General features: G+C 39.3%; 1 protein-coding gene and 1 pseudogene across 1 annotated transcript; one reads left to right on the top strand and one right to left on the bottom strand.

Annotated features, from left to right (window-relative positions):
- The first annotated feature begins 2,986 nt into the window (after positions 1-2,986).
- POLR2L (RNA polymerase II, I and III subunit L) lies at positions 2,987-15,722 on the top strand. Its single transcript, XM_071216681.1, has one exon. It carries the CDS (start codon positions 12,394-12,396, stop codon positions 12,691-12,693), a length of 300 nt encoding a protein of 99 aa, XP_071072782.1. The 5' UTR covers positions 2,987-12,393; the 3' UTR covers positions 12,694-15,722.
- A 6,269-nt stretch (positions 15,723-21,991) lies between these two features.
- On the bottom strand, positions 21,992-22,669 carry LOC139439492 (large ribosomal subunit protein uL23-like; annotated as a pseudogene).
- Positions 22,670-24,086: the final 1,417 nt, after the last annotated feature.

Raw genomic sequence — 24,086 nt, 5'->3', positions numbered from 1 at the left:
ACATCCTTCTCCTTCTCTCCTTCCAGCTTCTCCACCCCCTCATTCCTCACAAAGGAATTATTCTTGCTACTTAGTGTCTCCAGAAACAGATGATCAGTGTAAAATAGCAGCTCAGGAAGAATTGTTAATATGTGCAGAAATAGGTTGCCTCTGTTCAGGATTCTAATGGAATCCAGGTCTCCCTCTAAGGCTGTTCTCCATCATGGCCATCTTTCAAAGCCACATCAAGGAGAACGGGCATTACTATTTTTCCAAACCACATAAAGGCCCAATCTCCTTGATGTGGCTTTGTGCCCCTTTTCAACTGTTCCCCCCAAACCCAAACAGAAGGGCTTTTACCTTGTGTGTTGGGACTTGGCACAGGCAACAGGCCACAGGTTTTTTCTTCGCTTAATGTTTCCTTCACTCTGCGCTATCTGTCTCCTTTCATAGCTGGAACCATTTCAATTCTCCTTTTTCTTAAATGATCACAAAACACGCAGGATTTGGTCCTATTATAATTTGTGTTATGGCTTCTTTGTCATCTATTGATTAAGGTTGGAAACCATTTGATCTCTACATCACTGTAACACTTAGTACAAGAATTCTTCACTCATTAAATCTTAACCACCTTTTGGCTGAACTTCTCCAAAGAATAACACAAATGTTTCATCTGGGTATAAATCCATGATTTCTTAGGGAGTTTAAATATTTAAAAGGCATTTTTTTAGTCACATTTATAGTCTTTATCAGCTTTAAAAAATAATTTCAATATTGTATTTCATTTAGTTCTGTGTCCTCTTAAAACATATTAACAAGTAACACCAAAAGACAGCTTTTCTTGGGTTTGTTTACTGTATTATCTTTAAAAGCCCTGCTTTCTTATTTATCACAAGGGCTCAAACACAGTCAGATCATCATTAATTAATTTGTGCAAGGCATTCATCATCAGCATAAATAAAACAAAATGGAGAGGGCAGCCTTGTCTTAATACCTTGCCTGGTGGGTTAGCCTAAAAGGAAAGGCATGCTCTCAATCTCTAAATCAGAAAAGAGAAACATTTCTAGCCAGTTAAAAGCAAAGAAACATGAAGCCACCGATTTTTCAATAAAAAGGTCCTTTTCAGCCCCTCTGTGGGTTAACTTATGACAAAATGAAAGATTATCCTCTGCCATCTGTCACTGAAACCCAGTCTCCATTCTATATCCAAGCCTCAGAGCAGAGAAAAAGTAAAGAAAATTGAGGGTCTTGAATGTACTAGAGGCTGTTACACAACAAATTTATTTCTCATTTGTCTTCGTCAGAGGGATTTAAATATTGCCCCATTTAATAGACCTCTCATTGACAGCTGATGGGAAGATTAGTGTTTAAGGGATGGAAATATTTGGAAAAGGAATGAGCTTTGCTGTGGGGATTGATGGGAAAGAGGAGAGAACTGTAGGTACTGAAATGGAGACTGATTAAGCTAAAAGCACAAGAAGCTGCTCCTGGAGATCCAGAACAATGGATTCTGCCTCCTTTCCGAGGAAATTCAGATAGCCCTCTTCAGAGAAAGGTGAGGGATCCAAGCAGGTATTCTTGAGAAAATCGGTTGTGAGAATAAAGAGCTCAGGTCTGTCTGAGGAGAAAGCCAAAAAGTATATCCAAGGAGTCTCAGCCTTTATGAAGAAATGGGGGTAGTGGACGCATAACTCTGGATCTGTCATAGTCATTTACCAGAAATTCATTTGATGGGTGTGTTTCTGTAGCCTAGTGAATCCCAGTTGAGAATTTAGGGCTACAGAGATTTTGGTTTTTACAACTCATTAACCACCTTATAAGGTAGATGAACCTGTTGATTCTACTCAGGTACATTTGCCCCTTCCCCTCCCCCGACTCCCTCAAAGATTACCAATTCACTTAGAAACAAAGGTACAGATATTGTCTGAGTATAAACATGAATTTTAACTTGGAACTCACCTGAGTTAATCTTGATGCAAGAGGAAAGAAAGACTTGTGGGTAGAGTTCAGGGAAGTCTAAACAAAGACATCTGTGTCAAGAAGACTTGTGGTATATTTTTCAAAAGGTACAAAAGGCTATGTAGTAAAATCGACTCATTACCGTCTTTTAAAAAATAAAATAAAAAGGAAAAAAGAAGCCTTGTGATGGTATGTAAGATCAGCAAATGCCCAGATAAAATGAGGTAGGCGACTTTGAAGGGAGTTTAGGAGCTGGCAGGCTCTGAGTTCCAACTCCATCCACCCAATTAAGAGGAAATGAGGCTCTGACTAAGAACCCTCCTCCTCCTCTTCTGGAATCTCAAAATGTTAAAGCTGGAAAGAACCTGAAAACCATCTAATCCAGACCCTTTGTTTTCCAGAGGAGGAAAGCCGAGGATCCCAGAGAGGAAGTGACTTGTCCTAGGGCTGCTTAATGATACACTGAGAACACTAGGATTTTGCCCAAGTCCAGTTCCCTTCTCTCTGTTCTGGACAGCCATTGCATCACCAAGAGGGGAGAAATAAGAATACTCTCTGTTCATATGATACATCTAATTAAGTTCTTAGGAGTAGGGAAAGAGGAATAAAATCCACACCTACAAATGAAGTTAAAAATTTAGATTTCTGACAAATATTTTTTGAGTATTGACTCGAAAGACTTCTTTAAAAAGAAAAAAATCAAATCCTCTCTTGTTTCTGGAGGATAGCCACACATGGATCATAAACCTAATGAGGGTCTGCCCCCACCCCAGTGAGCCACATTATTCTCACCCCAACTCCCCAGCTGCCCTCTGAAATGTCCAAACTCTGATTCTATTACCTTTAGCTGCTGAGTATGCAAAGTAAGTTTTAAAATTCCTGAGCACACCTGTTTTATTAAAACTAAAATTTAATAAAACCTTTATAAAACCATTTATTTATTTATTTAATTTATTTCTCTCCTCTTCCCCCCTCCCCCAGTTGTCTGCTCTCTGTGTTCATTCGCTGTGCCCTCTTTTGTGTCCACTTGTATTCTTGTCAGTGGCACCGGGAATCTGTCTCTTCTAGTTGCGTCATCTTGCTGCATCAGCTCTCCACGTGTGTGGTGCCACTCCTGGGCAGGCTGCACTTTTCTCAATGGGGTGGCTCTCCTTACAGGGTGCATTCTTTGCGTATGGGGCTTCCCTATGTGGGGGACACCCCTGCGTGGCAGGGCACTCCTTGCACACATCAGCACTGTGCATGGACCAGCTCACCACACAGGTCAGGAGGCCCTGGGTTTGAACACTGGACCTCCCATGTGGTAGGTGGATGCTCTATCAGTTGAGCCAAATCCACTTCCCTAGCAATCCATTTAAATACCAAAAAAAAAAAAAAAGGCAAGTCTGAATTATAGAATATTTTTAAAAGAAATTAAGTTGGCTTAATAAACACAAATGAGTTTATCAAGATTAAAAAGATAAGGTTTGGGGGGATCTGGAAAAAAGTGAGCTGTAATAAGTATCAGTTATTTTTTATTTTTTTGAAAGGTCTTTGAAACCTTTATCACACTACTATGTGACACTATTTGCCAAACTTTGTGCCACACAAACCGTTCTCATTTCCATCAACTCCAGACTTGGGCTTTGGGTGGTTTACTGAGTTCTAAAAGAGTATCTTCTTTTCAAGAACATGAAAATGGGGTTTTATTTTTATTGGCAATTTTTTGAAGCATTGGGGAGTTAAAATGTACATAAAACAATCTTTTGCTAATTGCATCAACATATTGGGGGTTCTAATTAACAGTTCCATTGAGCTATAGGCATGAAGCTTTCAATTTGTTGTCACTTCCAAAATTCTTGTCAAAGTTGTCATCCTGAAAACTTGACTCATTTGTAGCTTATGTGAGCAGGCTGTTCTGATCTGTCAGTTATAATGAATGTTCTTATTTCTCTCTTCATTTTGGTTAAGAATATTGTACGAATTGGTGATATATCTTCTAGATTATTTTTTCTATATATTTATAACCATTTCATGACTAAAACACTGAATAACACATTGGTAGTAACCACAGAAGTTTCGCTGACTTTACTACATACTCTCCAAAGCCTGGAATGCAGTCAGCATCCTTTCCTCTAAAGTAAATATGTTCTACATATTTAAGAAAGAGAGCATGCAATGTTTTTTTTCCCTTTATTGTTGGTAGGCATTCAGTGGTTTTGTTTTTCTTTATTGTTGGTGTTTATTTTTCTCTATTTCTTTTAAATAATTAAGAATATATATAATGTGGAATGGGTGTTGCTCAGTGGTTGAGTGTCTGCTTGGCATGTACAAGGTCCACTGTCCAATCCCCAGGATCTCAAAAAAAAAAAAAAAAAAAAAAAAGAATATATATAAGGTGAAAAGAATGAGTTTTTCATTATAAGTAGTTTGAAAGGTTGAAAAAATACTTATACTGAGTTTCAAAGGACATCAGTTCCTGATGCAAAGAAAAACAAACATTACGACGAGTCAGGCACTGTGAAAAGGGCTGATGATACAGAGATGAATACAGCACAGTCCATCTCTGTATCCTGCAGGATTTAATACACGTACTCTAATTATAATTAGGTGATAGTAAAACTAGCATGACCCATAACCTGAGTTAGTGTATTAGTCAGTCAAAGGGGTGCTGATGCAAAATACAAGAAATCTGTTGGCTTTTATAAAAGGTATTTACTTGGAATAGAAGCGTAGTTACCAACCAAAAGGTGTGAGTTACTTCCCTCACATGCTGGAGCAAGATGGCTGCCAACGTCTGCCAGGGTTCAGGCTTCCTGGGTTCCTCTCTTTCTGGGGTTCATTTCTCTCCAGGATCAACTCCTCCGTTTTCTCCACAAGGTCAGCTGTGGACCATGAGGCTATCTAGGCTTTGCCTCTCTACATAAGGTCAGTAAGGTCAGCTGTAGACTATCATGTGAACAGCTCTGTCTCTCTCCCCAGGGCTTTTGCTGTGTTTAAGGAGCTGTCTCTATTCCTCTGTGTTCTTCTCCTGTGTGTTCACTTCCTGAGCTCCAGCTCAAAAACTCCAACAGCAAAACTCCAAAGGCAAAACTCCAACTCTTTTCTTTTGCCATGTCTTTTATCTGTGAGTTCCCACCCATCAAAGAGTGGGGACTCGATGCCCTATTGACAAGGCCCAATCAAAACCCTAGTCATAATTTAATTAAGTAAATGTGAAACTTCAGACATACCGGTTTACAAACATAATCAATACCTATTTTTGGAATTCATATCTATATCTAACTGCTCCAGCTAGTGAGCTCAGCTATGAGGCAGGAGCACCATATAAGTTCATACATTACTCGTGCCACGCTACTGTGTGGACAGGTAGCCCTCCTCCATCTGGTAACTTTGACACTGAAAAATGTGGTCTCCCAAGTCATCCAAGCAGGGAAAGAGGAGGATGTTGTCTCAAGCAGAATGGTGCGAAGGGCCAGGCTTACATTGGTTCCACCCACAGGACATTGGTCAGACTCCCAACACTCATGCCAGTATTTCTCACAACCATGAGAATAATAAAAGCTTTTAGAATTACCATGGTACTTCTCAAATAGAGCTATTTGATATTTTATTGAATCATTCATATTGAAGGCTACACATTGATGTAGTTTTTAATCTGTGGCTTGATAAGTAATGTTCATGTGAAAACATATCTAGATCATACTCAACATAACTTTTTTCTGCAATGTATTATGAGAGTAATAAGTGACAAGACCTCTTGATCACAAATTTTTGTCTTTGTTACACCCTTCACTGACAAATGATCTGGTCTTTTAGAGGGAGATACCATCTTTAGACTCCTCCTTTGTTGAAGATGCTCTTAGACAGTGGTGACACAAAGAGGAATACTAGGAACTCAAAATCTAGTAGGGGTGAAAGACATATAGATATAAATATATTTCAATTCAACTGTAGTAAAACATTCTTCTTCTTTAGAATTCCCAGCTCAAAAAGAGAACATTAATAATGTCAAAGATCTGGTCTAAATTGCCACTTCCTATTCTTCCTCCAACAGTCAAACTATCCACTTCAGTTCAACAAATACCTATTGCTTAACTGTAATCTTCCCAGAAATTATTATATTATTATCATGCAACACTGTGATACAGGAAATATCCCATTTGTCTATCCTGAAGTCATTAGGAAAAGATCATTGATACTTTAGTTTAAGCCTTTATGTTTTAGAATGTTGTTACAAGCTAAAAATTTTTTACGATAGTTAAAAATTCTTGCAGACTATTTCATATCAGGAAAACAAGGGCAAATGAAAACAAGTTCTTCATGGTGCAGTTTGGTTTTGGATACCAAACCAAACAGTTGTTTTGTGTTTGGGATAGGATGTCCAATTTAGAATATTCCCAATTAGAAACAATTTCACGGTGAACTGCAACTGTCAGCAAACCTCTGTGTAAATGCTGGGAGTTGCAGGCAAATAAATGATAATACTGGTAATTGTCTGACTGATTTTGGAATTGTCCTTTTTGGTAGATCTGTTAAATGTCAGACCAGATCTTTGTCATCCCACTGCAGGAGAACCACTATGATTTTACAGTGGGTTTCTGACTCCATGACTGTGTAACCCATGGCATTTTAAGGTTTAATTGTCAATCTAACTTTGTTGATGAGATGATTAACTGGTGGTTTCAAATCCTGGGATTCTAAATAAAATGAACTCAAAGAATCTCACTGGCTCAATTTTGGTAGTACAGCTGGAAAACCCCACCTTAAATTTGCCATGTTCAAATCTTTATGTACTTTGATAATTTAGTCCCTAAGAGAGAAAAGATAAAGATTAATTTTTAACAAGTTGGTATTGACTTGACACATAATTCAAAATTGTTTCAACTCCATTCATAGGCATATAGGGAACTGGCTACAGATAATTAACAGCAGGTTACACTGAAGTTCATTTGTAGCCCATGTGGCACAGGTCATCATGGAAGTGTTGCAAATTCAAATAACGAGATGATCCAGCACCTAGCAAATACTCATGTCAAAAGGTACCAAGAACAGAAAACAATAATTAAACCATAGCCTACTCAGCGGGCAGCCATGTCAGCTGTCCAGTAGCTCACATCTGCCTATCATAAGCAGGTCCTTCCATTTCCTGTCAGAAAACTCATCTCAATAACTCTGTTGCCTGTATGTGACCATTCAGCCTACTCTGCACTCCCCATCATGTGAAACACATGTTGAAATCTATAACTCTCTGCAAGAGAGGCCTCATGGATCCTTCTATATACCTTGCAGAGGTCTGTTCTTCCCCTAGATCTACTAATTCCCCCATCTTATGCACGGCAGGTGACCTGTTCTTGTAGCACAGGCAATTTCTCTTAGATAAGTATTAATGAGAGGGCTTTCACTTCCAGAGTTCATCTCAATGGTTCTAACCTTTTCCTCTCCACAGAGTGGAAATGAACCCTCCTGTCCACTAAATAATTAGTGAGAGCTTGCCTCTGATGTTTCTTCCGTTCCTTTCCAGCCCACATCTTTCTTATCTTGACTAAGGAAGCTTGGGCCATGTGTGTGGGGAGAAGGGAGGACAGAAAGAAGGTGATATGGCTAGGAAAGTATGTCAACATGTTTGAACATCAGTATCTACTCTATGCTAAATATTATGCTCAGTTATTTGGATGTCATTTCATTTAATTGGGGCAGGAGCCCTATAAATCTGTCTTGTTAAGCCTATTTTCCAATTGAGGAAAGAGAGGTTAAATAACTTGCTCAAGATAGCATAGCTATTAAGAACTTAAGGAAGACAGAGCATTATGTCAGGCCCTTGATATTTTATTTTTAAGATTTATTTTTTATTTATTTCTCTCCCCTTTCCCTCCCCACCCCAGTTGTCTGCTCTCTGTGTCCATTCACTGTGTGTTCTTCTGTGACTGCTTCTATCCTTATCAGCAGCACCTTGATATTAATGATTGTACTTACGGACCTTTTCTGATGGAACTGAAACAGCCTAGTATCATATATTGCCTACGAGTTAACTCCTGAAAGCCTCCTTGCTGCTCAAATATGGCCTCTCTCTAAGCCAAAGTTGGCATATAAATGCACTACGTTTCACTTGGTGTGAGACATGACTCCCAGGGTGGAGTCTCCCCAGCACTGAGGGATTTACCAAGCACCAAATAGCAATGCATCTACACCTTGACCAAAAGGAGGAAATATTAAATACAAATAAGTTTTTATGGCTAAGAGATTTCAAAGTGAGCTGGGAAGTCATTCCAGAGGTTATGCTTATGCATGTCTCAGCAGGACCTCATTGACTGCCACAATAAACAGCACCTCAAACAGCAGGGCTCCTAAGGGCTCTAGAGCCACCCAGACACTATAAGCAGGACAGACAAGCTCAAAGAATTCAGCGCCCTGTTAGTGGGCCTTACGCTGTAATTTATGCTCCCCAGTGCAACAAACTTAGACTCATTTATAATTTCCCTACACATGGCTCTTCTGCCCCTTTTATTTTAACCTATAATTAGCACTATACTTGTTAATGTATGTCCCAGAGACTTAAACATTTGGTCTGTTCATGTGCCAGTTGAGCCCTGAATCTCAGCAAAGTTGCTACACCTACTCTCCAGTTCACTGGACTCACCCAGGACAACTAAAAAGGAGATGATGATGGACAACGCCCATCCCAAGGAACAGAGAGCAAGATAGTTCCATCTGTCTACTCCACGGGACCTCAGCCCCCTCTCAATTAGAAACAGATTGGGCATCACCATCCCAAAATCCTTATGATTGGGGAATGAACAATGGGCTAAAATAGATTTATTATTCTAATATAGACTTATTATTATTTTAGCAATGGAAGAACTTGTATCATTGATATAAAGGCAGTGGCCACCAGAAGTTCTGAGGAGAAGAGGGGAGAATAGATGTAATATGGGGGTATTTTTGAGACATTGGAATTGTCCTGCATGACACTGCAGTGTCATTTTGTCATAACCTACAAATTTGTGTGGGATAAAGTGTAAACCACAATGTAAACTATAGTCCATGGTTAGAAGCAATGCTTCAGTATGTGTTTATCAATTGTAACAAATGTACCACACTAATGAAGGATGTTGTTAATGAGGGAAAGTGTGGGAGGGCAAGAGGATGGGGAATATGGGAATCCCCTACATTTTCAATGTAACATTTATGTAATCTAAAGCTTCTTTAACAATAAAAACTAAAAAAAAATAGGACCAAAGCAAATACTTGAGACCAGGTCTATGCAGTTTCAAGGTCCATGCTTTCTTCTACTACATTCCTCTTTGAGATACAGTTACTCAAGGATGCCCAAGCTGTTCCTTTGTCTTACCCAAGCCGTAGTGCCCTTCCCATTGTCCTAGGAAGATCATGAGACACAATTCTCTAAATGTCTCCATCCTATCTCTCTCGGAACCAAAAAGTCATTCCAATAATCCTTCTGTATCCCTTAACAAACACTCATGTGACTCTGGATTGCGTTTAGAGAAAAAAAGCAAGGACCAGGAAACGGTCTTGGCCCAGCGGTTAGGGCGTCCATCTACCACATGGGAGGTCCGCGGTTCAAACCCGGGGCCTCCTTGACCCACGTGGAGCTTGCCCATGTGCGGTGCTGATGCGCACAAGGAGTGCCCTGCCGTGCAGGGGTTTCCCCCGCGTAGGGGAGCCCCACGCGCAAGGAGTGCACCCCGTAAGGAGAGATGCCCAGCGTGAAAGAAAGTGCAGCCTGCCTAAGAATGGCGCCACACACACGGAGAGTTGACACAACAAGATGACGCAACAAAAAGAGACACAGATTCCCGTGCCGCTGACAACAACAGAAGCGGGCAAAGAAGATGCAGCAAATAGACACAGAGAACAGACAACCAGGGTGGGGGAAGAGGGGAGAGAAATAAATAAATAAAAATAAATCTTAAAAAAAAAAAAAAAGAAGCAAGGATCTTGATCATAATTATATATTTATATGCAGGTTTTGATTATGTACTTACATTTAAATAAATGGATGCTTAGAGTGCTAAATATGCTTTGTGTGTGTGTGTGGTGTAAAAAGGCTATTTGCTGTTTTTAAGTTTATTTCTGAGTTGCAAAGATTATCTCCCCTTCCCCATGCTTTTAGAATTTCCTGTATTTGCCCATTCAATCTTAGCTGCCACAACCAGGGAGACAAAAAGTGCAGAGACCTTTTTCTTGCATCTGTAGTGGAAACCTTAGCAGCAGACATTAACTGCTCCAGGCTAAATATGCTTTTGATTCTGAAATTGTGCCAGGGAGCTCTGAGGGAGGGTATGAAGGGATCTCTCTGATTTCTTTGTCTTGGATTCTTACTCAACTTTTTATACTCAACTCACACACAATGAAGAGAGAAAATGATTCTTTTATTCCCCTTTCCTTACCTTAACTCTTCTCAGAAACTGGGGAAGTATAATAACAACTCTAAGTAGCTTTCCTTCAAGGATGGTGTCAATGCACAAGTAGGCAAAATGGGTGGAGTGTCCAGGCCGAGAAATGTCTACAAAAATCAACAGCAAATGCCACCGATAAATGTGAAAGTGAGATTGGTGGACAGCTTAACCTAACAGCATTTACTGTTTCAGTTTTATTGTTGAGTTTCACTGAACTCCGAAGAACAAGGTGACTTGCTACTTCTCGAACAGAGTTTCCAGTCTGAGCTGTATACTGGGGAACCTGTAAGATTAAAACAGAAATGATTTTGCTCTGATCATCAGTATTTTGCAAAATACTCTAAGGTGGTACCATGGACAGAAACAATATACAGTCATCTCAGAAGAGATCATGTACACCTGAGCTTTGAAGTGATAACACATAGAAACAGAAGCTACATTTACAACAGTTCAAGTAAGTCAGGGATTGTACTGTCCAAGCTCATCTTTTTCTTGTATGGGCCTTGTTAGGGGGAGAAGAGGATGAGTATATTCTAAAGTAGTGGTTTCCAAAAGCTGGCTAACAGAATAATTTAAGGAAGAGCTTGTTAAAAGTACAGATTGCATCAGATATTTTGATTTAATGAGAATGAATTAAGACTCAACTGTGTGTAGTCTCTCTCCCCGCCCAGTTCTCCAGTTGGTTTTGCGGGGTCTCCAGATTTGGGAATGACTTAAACTTTTGTCCAGTCCTAAGCATAATGTAGGCAAACCCCATCCATTTTCAGTGTCTGAAACCATGACGTGGGAGGGATTATAAGCTTTAGAAGAGTTTCAAAGATTTATTCAAAGACATTCCTCCAGCAACAGCAGGCTGAGAAACAGGTTCAGAAAGAAAGTATGCCTGAGAGAAGGAACACTCAATAATAAAGTGCTGTTGTCCTGAATAGACTCAGAATAATTTCAACTTCTCTACTATTTTGGCTTTGGAAATAACAGTACAACGTGGTTTAGTTTCTCTCCACTAGACAGAACAGTACCCTGACAATTCAGCCAGGACTTATAAGAGGTCATTTGAACTACAAGGCTGAGAACAATCACTATATAATAACATGCTTGAAACACCTTTCTTGGCTTGCAAAGCACATTATTGTGAGACCCTGACCTGTGATTAAGAGGAGGGGGAAGAGAAGGGAATCAGGAAAAAGCAAACTAAAATGACAACGGAAGATTATTTTTTAAAGGATCAGAAGACTACATTTGCACCCAATTCATTTCTTCCTTCAGCACATGGAACCCTTGTTTCTGCCTCAGACAAAAGGAGAAAAGGTACTACTCCTTTTTCCAATATTGTCTCTGAACAACAGCAGCCAAATAAAGGCAGATTTGGCATTTCTGGCTTAACAGAAACTAGCTACATCTTAAAGTACTCAAGTACTTTCACAGAAAGGCCAGTCAGATCTTGGGGTTCCTATGCTTTTTGAGTCATGGATCTCTTTCTAAATTCTACCCAGACATACAGACATCAAATTTTGCCTACAATTTCAGGGAATTCATGGAACCCAGGTTAAGAATTATCAACCCTGCAGAGAGAAAACTAGAGGTGAGGTTTTATTTCCATTCCATTAAATCAGTTTTGGTTGATTGCAAAAACACAGCAGTCAAAATGAGTGATTGTTATACTCCACAGATTACAGTCTGGCCTTTTATGCATCTGTGAATATGGCCTTTTATAGAGTTATTATCCAAGTAAATATAAACCCATATTAAAATATGTACGCTGTATCAAGCACTTGCAATGTATTTGATACTACTAAATGTATTACATACAACATCATATCAAGCCTTAAAGTTTGCACAGGTGAAGACACTCAGGCCTTCAAGATTAAGTAACTTTCCCTGAGTCATGCAGTTTTTGAGTCACAAGCCCAAACTGATTATAGAGGCAGCATCTAAGCACATTCTGCTCTACTGCTTTCCCAGCCTGGAATGGAAAATTTACTCTCCATCTATAACAGATAAAATTTAAAGGGGTGTTATTACTAGGAGAAAGGGCTTTAAGTAATGACCTTACCTAATGATAGCCACCATTAATTCTGAAATTCTGAGAGCGCCTAGCGCGGCGGAGGGTCACCACCGGGAGCCGGTCACCACGGGGACCGCCCCCCTCATCGCCGCCAGGATCATCCCCGTGCGCTGCTGCACCTGCAGCAAGATCGCCAGCAGCAAGCGGGAGGCCTGCCTGGGGCTGCGGCAGGCCGAGGACACGGAAGCCCTGGACGCGCTACGCCTGAAGCGCTACTGCTGCCGCCGCAGGCTGCTAGGCCACGTGGACCCGATCGAGAAGCTGCTCAACTATGCGCCTCTGCGGACGTAACCGCCCGAGCTGACCGCCCTAGCTGACCGCCCTGGGAACAAGCCCATCAGCGCCCTGCCTGGGCGGCCGTGTGGGTGGGTGGGCCGCGCCACTGGAAGGCACCCAGGAAAGGTCCCTGCAGAGCCTCTGGGAGGTCACACACACACACACACAAAATCTGAAATTCTGACCATCTGTCTTCACAAAACTCAAATAACTTGAGTCAGCATAGTCAACTTGGTTGATTCAGAAGATAATTCTTACCCACTGCACTAGTTCATGATCTCCTTGAAAGCTGAAAGCATGGATGCCTCACTAATCCCTCACCCTGCACCTACACCCTCTCCCCAACCCCTGAGCCATAGGGAGATGCTGAATAAGTGTTAAATGCAAGAATGCTTTCTCCTCTCAGTACTCAAGGGCTTTTTGCCTTCAGAGGCAAACCACGAGAACCCTCTGGTAACTTTGACACAGGCCAGTGTCATTTGGTTTCTATTAAGTATCAGGTATATAGCTTTGCTATAGCATTTAAACATATAGCCATTGATCCTTACCTGTGCAAATTAAAGTATGAAATGCTATAATTCAGTAGTAAACGTTATGTTCAATCCCATTTGGGGGCTTCTGTGCACAAGATTTTGCATTGGTTAACTCTTGAGAGCTGCCTAGAGAGGCCTGTCATGGACTAGGGCTGTGCTGTCTAATACGGCAGTCAACAGCCACTTGGGCCAGCGAGAGTAACAAAGAAAAAAAGAGAGAAAATGCAAATAAATATAACCAGAAATGAAAGGGGGGAAGTTACTACTGATGCCACAGAAATAAAAAGGATCATAAGAGGATATTATGAGAAATGGTATGCCAACAAACTAGACAACCTAGATGACATGGAAACAAATTCCTAGAAATGCAAAAACAACCTACACTGACACTACAAGAAATACAAGAACTTAACAAACCAATCACATTTAAAGAGAATGAATCAGTCACCAAAAATCTCCCAACAAAGAAAAATCCAGGACCAGATGGCTTCACAGGGAAATTCTACCAAGCATTTTGAGAAGAAATGTTTAACCTCTGTTTAAACTCTTCCAAAAAATTGAAGAGGGAAAATTACCCAACACATTTTATGAAGCCAACATCATCCCAGTACCAAAGCCAGATAATGATACTACAAGAAAAGAAAATTACAGACTGATCTCTCTAATGAACATAGATGCAAAAATTCTCAACAAAATATGGGCAAAAAGAACCCAACAGCATATCAAAAGAATTATATACCAACTGGGATTTATTCATGGTCTCTAAGGGTGGTTCAACATAAGAATAAATTAAAATAATACACCACAGAATCAAATTGACAGGAAAAGAGCACGTGATCATCTCAAACAATCCAGAAAAGGCCTTTAAAAAAATCCAGTACCCTTTCTTGATAAAAAAACTTTGAAAGAGAAGGGAGAAGGAAAATTACTCATTATGATAAAAGACTTGTATGAAAAACCCAAAGCCAACATCTACTCAATGGGGAAAGGTTGAAAGCTTTTCCTCTAAGATTGGGAACAAGACAAGGATGCCCATTGTCACTACTGTTATTCAACATTGTGCTAGAAGTTCCAGCTAGAGCAATAACACAAGGAAAAAAAAAAAGGCATCCAAATAGGAAAAGAGAAAGTAAAACTATCAGTATTTGCAGATGACATGATCCTATATTTAGACAATTCTGAAATGTCTACATCAAAGCAACTAGAACTAATAAACAGATTCAGCAAAGTGGCAAGATAAAAGATCAATACACAAAAATTAGTAATGTTTCTCTACACTATGATTGAAGAATCTAAGGAGGAAATCAGGGGAAAAATTCCATTTATAATGGCAAAAAAAAAAGACCCAATTACAGAGGAATCAATTTAGTCAAAGAAATAAAGAACATATATGCAGAAAACTACAAAACAATGCTAAAAGAAATCAATGAAGACTTAAACAAATGGAAAGACATGTGTGTTCATGGATTAGAAGACTAATTATCATTAAAATGTCAATTCTACTCAAACTGATTCATAAATTCAATGCAACACCCATCAAAACTCCAACAACCTATTTACAGAAGTAGAAAAGCAATTATCAAATCTATTTGGAAGGGAAAGTGTACCCAAATAACCCAAAGCATTCTGAAAAAGAAGAGACATGTGAAAAAACTTTCACTGCCTGATCCTGAAACACATTACAAAGCTACAGTGGTCAAAACAGCATGGTATTGGCATAAAGATAGACATATTGATCAGTGGAATAGAATTGAAAATCCAGAAATAAGCCCTCACCTCTACAACCGTTTTTCAAAAAACCTACCAAGGCCATGTTAATGGGACAAAATGGGCTCTTCAACAAATGGTGCTGGGAGAACTGGCTATCCATACCCAGAACAATGAAAGAGGACCCCTATCTCACTCCCTATATAAGAATCAACTCAAAATGGAACAAAGACCTAAATATAAAAGTCAGGACCATAAAACTTCTGGGAGAAAATGTCAGGAAACAACATAAAGATCTTGTGGCAGGTGGTGGTTTCTTGGATCTTACACCCAAAGTACAAGCAACAAAAGAAAAAAATAGGTAAAAGGGCCCTTTTCAGAGTTAAATACTTAAATGCATTTCAAATGACTCTGTCAAAGGGTGAAAAGGCAACTGAATCAATGAAAGAAAATATTTGGAAATTACATAGCTGATAAGTGTTTAATATCCATAATATATAGAGATGCTGCAACTCAACAATAAAAAGACAAATGACTTGACTAAAAAATGGGCAAAAGACTTGAACAGACATTTGGCCCCCCCAAAATACATATGGTAAAGAAACACATGAAAAAATGTTCAACATCACTAGCGATTAGAGAAATGCAAATCAAAGCTACAATGAGATATCATTTCATATCTATTAGAGTGGTCACTATTAAAAAGAGAGAAAACTTCAAGTGATGGAGAGTCTGGGGAGAGATAGTAACACTTATTCACCATTATTGGAAATGTTGAATGGTACATACACCATGGAGGACTTTTTGCCCATTGCTAAAGAAGTTGAATATTGATTTGCCACATGACTTGGCAATACCGCTACTGGGTATATACCCAGAAGAACTCAGAGCAAGGACACAAACAGAAATCTGCACACCGACGTTCATAGCGGTATTATTCAAGATTGCCAGATGGAAACAACCCAGCTGTCCATTAACTGATGAATGGACAAACTGTGATGTATACACGATGGAATATTATGCAGCTGTAAGAAATGAAGTTGTGAAGCGTATGACAACATGGATGAACCTGGAGGACATTATATTGAGTGAAGCAAGCCAGGCACAAAAGAACAAATATGGTATGATTGTGATATTATGAACAAAGTATATTGTGTAATCTCATGGAGTTAATAACTTGAATACGGGTCACCAGAAAATAGAATGAGGTTAGAGAATGGAAAGCTGAGGGTTAACTTGTGCAGAACTGGTAAACAGATGTAAGTTAATCTTTGGAAATGAATAGAAGATTTGAAACACAGCATAATGCTTGTAACTAGCAGTGCTATTATATGGGTATAACAGTGGTTGAAAGGGGAACTCTAAAGCCATGTATATTACTAAAAGGAGAGCTAAAAAATGTAACTTGGGTCTGTATAGCATAGTAAAACCTCATGTGAAATATGAATTGGGTAATATGGCATATATAAGACTGTTTTTTTTGAAACTGAGCAAATGCATCTTAATGTTACAAGATGTTAATTTTCAGAAAGAAAATAAACTAAGTAAATCAGATACAATGTACTATATATTATATGATTCCATTTATATAAAATATAAATATAAATTAATTTATAAAGATGAAATTAGATTAGTAGTTATGTAGGTCTGGGGAATGATAGCAGGATTGAGAAGTAACTGCTAAGTAGTGTGGGGCTTTTCTTTTTGGAGTAATGAAATTGTTCTAAAATTTTTTGTGGTGATGAATGCACATTACCTGATTATACTAAAAACCATTGATTATACATTTTGCATAGATTGTATGGTATGTGAATATATCTCAATAAAACTGCTTTAAAAATTAATTCCACATGTAAACTACAATGTAAACTATAATCCATGCAGTGCAGCAGTGCTTCAAAATGTATTCACCAAATATAATGAATGTGCCACAATGATGAAAGAGGTTGTTGATATGGGAGGAGTGGGGGGGGGGTGGAGTATATGGGAACCTCTTATATTTTTTAAAGTAAGATTTTTTGTGATCTATGTATCTTCAAAAAAAAAAAAAAGACAATTTTAAAAATTAATTAATTCCACATACTTTTTCTTTTTTAGATACTGGGGCCCAGGGAATGAACCTGGAACAAGCCAGCACTCAACCACTGCAGCTTCCCTGAGTTTTGTTTTTTATTTTTTAATCCAAGACAGCACTTTTTTTAAATTTATTTTTTAAAAGATACTACATTACATAAAATGTTACATAAAAAAAATAAGGGATTCCCATATGCCCCACTCCCCACACCTCCTACTTTTCCCCACATTAACAACTTCTTTCATTAGTGTGGTACATTCATTGCAATTGAAGAAAACATTTGGAGCATTGCCACTAAGCATGGATTATAGTTTACATTGTAGTTTACATTCTCTCCCACTCAATTTTGTAGATTATGGCAGGATACATAATGGCCTGTATCTGTCATTGTAATGTCATTCAGGACAATTCCAAGTCATGAAAATGCCCCCATGTTACTCCTCTTTTTCCCTCTCCCTGACTTTAGCACCTCTAGTGGCCACTGTTGCCAAATCAATGATATAATTTCTTCCATTGTTAGGATCACAGTAAGTCTATAATATTGGGTTGGTGCAAAAGTAACTCGTTTGGCATTGTTGAAATTTGCCTTTTGGTATTGGAATACCTTCTTAAATAAATGTGGTTATGTTATACATCATTTTAATGTGCATTTTTTTTTTTTTTGCTGACTTATTACTTGGTGTTTATTTTATATTTATTTTAGATTATGGAAATGATGTTAGACAAAAAGCAATCTGAGCAATATTCTTATTTGAGTTCAAAATGGGTCGTAAAGTAGTGGAGACATCTCACAACATCGACAATGCTTGGCCAGCATTGCTAAATGAATGTACGGTACAGGGGTGGCTCAAGAATTTTGTAAAGGAGACAAGGTCCTTAAAGATGAGGAGTGTAGTGGTCAGCCATTGGAAGCTGACAACAACCAATTGAGAGCAATCATCGAAGGTGATCCTCTTAAACTACATGAGAAGTTGCTGAAGAACTCAACATTGACCATTATATGGTCATTTGGCATTTGAGGCAAATCGGCAAGGTGAAAAAGCTCCATAAGTGGGTGCCTCATGAGCTGACCACAAAGTTTTTAAAAATCATCATTTTGAAGAGTCATCTTCTCTTATTCTACACAACAATGAACCGTTTCTCAATCATATTGTGATCTGTGATGAAAAGTGGATTTTATACAATAATTGGTGATGAACAGCTCAGTGATTGGACCAAGAAGAAGCTCCAAAGCACTTCCCAAAGCCAAACTGGCACCAAAAAAAGGGTCATGGTCACTGTGTGGTGGTCTGCTGCCGGTTTGATCCACTACAACTTTCGGAATACCGGCAAAACCATTACATCTGAGAAGTATGCTCAGCAATTTTATAAGATACACTGAAAACTGCAACACCTGCACCTGGTATTGGGCAACAGAAAGGGCCCAATTCTTCGCCATGAAAACACCTGACTAAACGTCACACAACCATCTCTTCAAAAGTTGGATGAATTGAGCTATGAAGTTTTGCATCATCTGCCATGTTCACCTAACCTTTCACTAACCCACTACCACTTCTTCAAGCATCTTGACCATTTTTTTTTGCAGGGGAAAATGCTTCCACACCAGCAGGATGCAGAAAATGCTTTCCAAGAGCCCATAGAATCCCAAAGCACAGATTTTTATACTGCAGGAACAAACAAACTTATTTCTCATTGGCAAAATGTGTTGATAGTAATGGTTCCTATTTTGATTAATAAGGATGTGTCTCAGCCTAGTTACAATGATTCAAAATTCATGGTCTGTAGCAGTTTGATATTATCAGTGAACTCTAAAAAGGAATATTGGATTATGTTTGTAAACTGGTCTTTTCCTTTGGGCATATGAGCTTATACTGGATTCAGAGATTTACGTGATCAAGTAATCAAGTAAACCTCTTGTGCCAGTAGGGCATTGAGTCCCCACCCTTTGGTGGGTGGGGACTCACAGATAAAAGGCATGGCAAAGAACAGAGTTTAGGGGTTTTGATATTGAGTTTTGATGTTGGAGTTTGATGCTGAAGCCATAAGCTGCAGCCTCAGGAACAGAGGAACCCTAAACCCAGAGAGAAGCAAGACCCTGGAAGGGACAAATCCAGGAAGCCTGAACCCTTGCAGACGTTGGCAGCCATCTTGCTCCAACATGTGAAAATAGTCTTTGGTGAGGGAAGTAACTTATGCTTTATGGCCTGGTATCTGAAAGCTCCTACCCCAAATAAATACCCTTTATAAAAACCAACCAATTTCTGGTGTTTTGCATCAGCACCCCTTTGGCTGACTAATACATGGTCCAAAACTACAATTCCTTTTGCACCAACCTAATAGAATACCAGTAAGTCAACTCTAGCACATATTTTATTTCCCAGTCCTGAGGATTCTGGGATGGTGATGCCCATTCCACCTCTAATTGAAAGGGGGCTTCAATCCCATATGGCTGATAGATGGGACTCTCTTGCTTGCAGTTGTAGACTCTCTCCGTTCCTTGACGTGGTGATTATCCATCCTCACCTCCTTGTTATTTGTCCTGGGTATGTCTAATGAACTGGACAGTAGGTGCTGCAACTCTGCAGAGGCTCAAGGCCCAGCTGGCACATGGGCAGCTCAGAGATTCAAGTCTCTTAGACGTACACCTACCAACTCCAGCACCAACTATAGGTTCAAATAAAAGGGACAGAAGAGGCATGTGTACAGAAGTCACATCTGAGTCCAATTCTGTCACACTTAGGAGCAAAAACCCCAAAGTAGGGCCCACTGGCAAGGCATCAAACTCTAGAGCTATGTGCCATGATCATAGGACCTGGCACCTCCAGACCCCTCTGGAGCCACACTATTTGGAATAGTATCTACTTTGGCAGTCTATGAGATCCTGCTGAGATGTGCATAAGTGTTGCCTCAGGGATGACCTCCCCGCTCACTTCGAAGTCTCTTAGCCACATAAACTTACTTGCCTTTACCTTTACCCCTCTTTCTTCTAAGGTTCTTTTTCCAGTTGCATCACCAGCTGGTGCTTGGTAGCAATCCCTCAGTGCCACGGAGGTTCATCCCTGGGAGTCATGTCCCATGCTGGGGGAAACATAATGCATTTGTATGCTGAGTTTGGCTTAGAGAAAGGCCACATTTGAGCAACATAGAGGCTCTCAGGAGGTAGCTCTTAGGCATCCTACAACACTAGGCTAAGTTGCAATTTAAAGAGCAAAGGCTTATAAACATAATCATCAATATCAAGGGCCTGTCAATGAACTATCCTTCAGTAGTCATTGCCCCTGTACTTGGGGAATTGTTGCTGTTCCATTAGAGGACATGACAGAGCTCCCCAGTGAGTTTGGCTTTTGGGGTTTTTTTTTTTTTTTGCTTGCCTTTTTTTTTTCAGGAAGCAAACCCAGGACTTCCCATGTGGGAGGTGGGCACTCAACTGCTTGAGTCACATCCGCTGCCTCCACATACTTTTAATCTTTTAAAAAATGTTGCTATTAATGCATCCATTAACCATGTGGGATCTAAGCCCCCTCTCGATACAGAGGTGGAATGGACATCACCATCCCAGGGTCCACAGGATGGATGAATAAAATATAGATTGGAGTGGACTTATTGGTATTCTACTATAGAACTATTTTGACTAGTAATGGAAGAAACTGTAGCATTGATGTGGAGAATATGGCCACAGTAGTTGCTGAGGGCAGGGAGAGGGAAGAAGAGATGTGATGTGGGGGCATTTTCAGGACTTGGAGTTGTCCTAAATGACATTGCAGGGATGATGCTGGATATTATATATTCTGCCATAACCCATTGAATGTACTGGAGGAGAGTGTAAACTACAATGTACACTATAATCCATGTGGTACAGCAGTGCTCCAAAATGTATTCACCTAAAGCAATTAAAGTGCCACAGTGATGAGGGAGGTTGTTGATGTGGGAGGAGTGGGGGTGGGGTATGTGGGAACATCTTATATTTTTTAAAGTAACATTTTTTGTGATCTACGTGCCTTCAAAAAATACAATAAAAATAAATAAATGCTCATTAAAAATGTGGCTATTAGAAACTAATGGTATATATTTGCTTGCATTAAATTTCTATTAGATAGCAATGGTCTAGGGGGTTTAAAATACCAGTTATTGGCATAAGAAGTGGAAGTAGAAATTCTGCCTTTAGACTGCAGTGCCTGTGGCTTTCTGGAGCTGGCTCCTGATGCTCTTTGTGCCCTTGGCTTTTCTGTCATATGGTAATATACATGGTGGTGTCTTGTCCTTTCTCTTCTGGGTTCTGTGGACTTCCAGCTCTGGCTGTTTCATGTGGCTTCTCTGTCTGTCTGAATTTCATTCTGTCTGAAAAGGACTCTGGTAATCAAGGTAAAAACCCAACTTGAGAAACAGAAAAACAAGCTTCAAGAGGAGGACTTCTTGGAAGATTGTGGACTAGAAAGACAGGAGAGTGAGAACACAGAGGGGAATGGAATTATTCCCTACCTGACAAAAACCTTTGTCAGCAAAGGTTGGAAAACCACCTGAGTAAGTCTGAATTATGTGGCTCTTAGCCTCCAGGCAGGATCCTTTGTCACATTGATTCAGTTCATGTAGCAACACACACTCCAACCAGGCTTTAAACTGGGCTGTGAAAGATGGCCATCTGCTGGCCGCCTAACAAAGTATATGTGAGGAAATTAAAAGTAATTGAGAGGCTTTTTCCGGCCTTTATAGCCCCCTTCCCCAAGGCCCTTGGAAGCAAGTTTGCAACACATTACTGGGTCCAGAGCCCAGATTTGAGCAAATATAAGGGACAACCCTAAAGACCCAGAAAAGACTGGACCAAGAATCAAAGAACAGCAGGAACACACAACATCCCATCACAAAATCCCTATGAAAGAGAGGGAAATTGAACATCGGAGTAAACTCACCACCATATTCAGATGCCTAGATATCAGCAAAAAATTACAAGCCATCCTAAGAAAAGGAAGGAAATGGACCAAGAAAAAGAATATATCAACACCCTGCTGCTTAGAAGGCACTCTATTTTTTTTATTATGGTAAAAAAACGTATTTAGAATTAGCCAGCTGAACTCAGTTTAGATGATCCCAATTTTGCTGTCAACATCCAAAGCATCATAGTCAGGAGCCAGTTAACATATGCCTTCTTCTCTCCAGCAGGCCTGATCAGGGTGTTGACCTTGGTCACCTCAATGTCATAGCTTCTCACAGCTTGCCTGATCTGGTGCTTGTTGGCCTTGACATCCACAATGAATACAAGGGTGTTGTTGTCTTCAGTCTTCTTCATGGCTAACTAGTGGTCAGGGGGAACTTGATGATGGCATAGTGGTCAGGATTGTTTCTCCTGCGGGCACTTTTCCAAGGATATCTGGGCTGTCTCCTGAGATGCAGCTTTTTAGGCCACTGGAAGGGGGGTAAAGTGTGGATCTTCTTTTTTTTTTTTGTGGCTGTGGATGCCTTTCAGTACTGCCTTCTTGGCTTTGAAAGCTTTTGCTTTGGCTTCGGTTTTGTGAGGGGCAGGCTCTTCCTTCTTTGCTTTTGACGCCATCTTCGTGAAAAGCTACAAGAAACTCACTTTAGATCCAGAGATACAAACCACCCGAAAGTGAAAGGTTGGAAAAAAATACTCCATGCAAATAGTAACCAAAAAAAGAGCAGGGGTAGCTGTATTAATATCAGACGAAACAGACTTTAAATGCAAAAGTGTTACGAGATACAGAAGATCATTATAGGTTAATAAAAGACACAATCTACCAGGAAGAAATAAATCATAAATATCTATACACCTAACCAGGGTTCCCCAAAATACACAAGACAGACTCTGGCAAAACTGAAGAGAGAAACAGACATCTCTACAATAATCATTGGAGATTTCAACACATCACTGATTCTACAAGAAAAGAAAATTACAGACCAATCTCTCCAATGAACATAGACACAAAAATTCTCAACAAAATATACAGCAAAAGAATTATATACCATTACCATGTGGGATTTATTCCTGGTATGCAAGGCTGATTCAAAGTAAGAAAATCAATCAATGTAATATACCACATTAATAATTCGAAGGAAAAAAAAATACATGACAATCTTAATCAATGCAGAAAAGGCATTCAAGAAAAACCAGCATCCTTTCTTGATAAAAACACTTTGAAAAATAGGGATCGAAGGAAAATTCCTCAATATGATAAAAGGTATATATGAAAAACTCACAGCCAACATCATACCCAATGGGGAAAGGTTGAAAGTTTTCCCTCTAAGATGGGAACAAGACAAGGATGCCCATTGTCACCACTGTTACTCAACATAGTGCTAGATGTTCTAGATAGATCAATTAGACAATAAATAAATAAATAAATAAATAAATAAATAAATAAATAAATAAATGGCACCCAAATAGGAAAAGAAGAAGTAAATCGATCACTATTTGTGAATGACATGATCCAATATTTAGAAAATTTTGTAATGTCAACAACAAAGCTACTTGAGTTAATAAACGAATTCAGCAAAAGTGGGAGGATACAAGACCAACAAGCAAAAATCTGTACACTAGTACTGAACAATCTGAGGAAGAAATCAGTGGGAAAATTTACATTTGCCATTTACAATGGCAACAAAATTACTCAAATACCTAGGAATCGATTTAACCAAGGAAGTACAGGACCTATATGCAGAAAACTATAAAACAATTCTAAAAGAAATAATGAAGGTCTAAACAAATGGAAAGACATTCCATGTTCATGGATTGAAGACTAAATATTGTGAAGATGTCAATCCTACCCAAACTGATTTATAGATTAAATGCACTCCCAATCAAAATTCCAACAGCCTATTTTATAGAAATAGAAAAGACAATTACCAAATTCATTTGGAAGGGAAAGTTTACCTGAATAGCTATAAGTATTCTTAAAAAAGAGTGTGATAATGGGAGGAATTTCACTGCCTGACTTTTAAACATATTACAAAGCTACAGTGGTCAAAACAGCATGGTACTGGCATAAAGATAAGACATATCCATCAATGGAATGGAAGTGAGAGTCCAGAAATAAACCCTTACCTCTATGGTCAATTGGTTTTCAACACACCTACCAAGTCCA

This window comes from Dasypus novemcinctus, chromosome 8 (assembly GCF_030445035.2).
Source record: "Dasypus novemcinctus isolate mDasNov1 chromosome 8, mDasNov1.1.hap2, whole genome shotgun sequence".
NCBI classification, from domain to species: Eukaryota; Metazoa; Chordata; class Mammalia; order Cingulata; family Dasypodidae; genus Dasypus; species Dasypus novemcinctus.
The sequence above is the reverse complement of the archived record's forward strand: the minus strand, read 5'-3'. Positions and strand labels throughout refer to the sequence as shown.

Coding starts and splice junctions, on each gene's coding strand:
- POLR2L (XM_071216681.1), top strand. CDS start 12,394: ATGATAGCCACCATTAATTCTGAAATTCTGAGAGCGCCTAGCGCGGCG.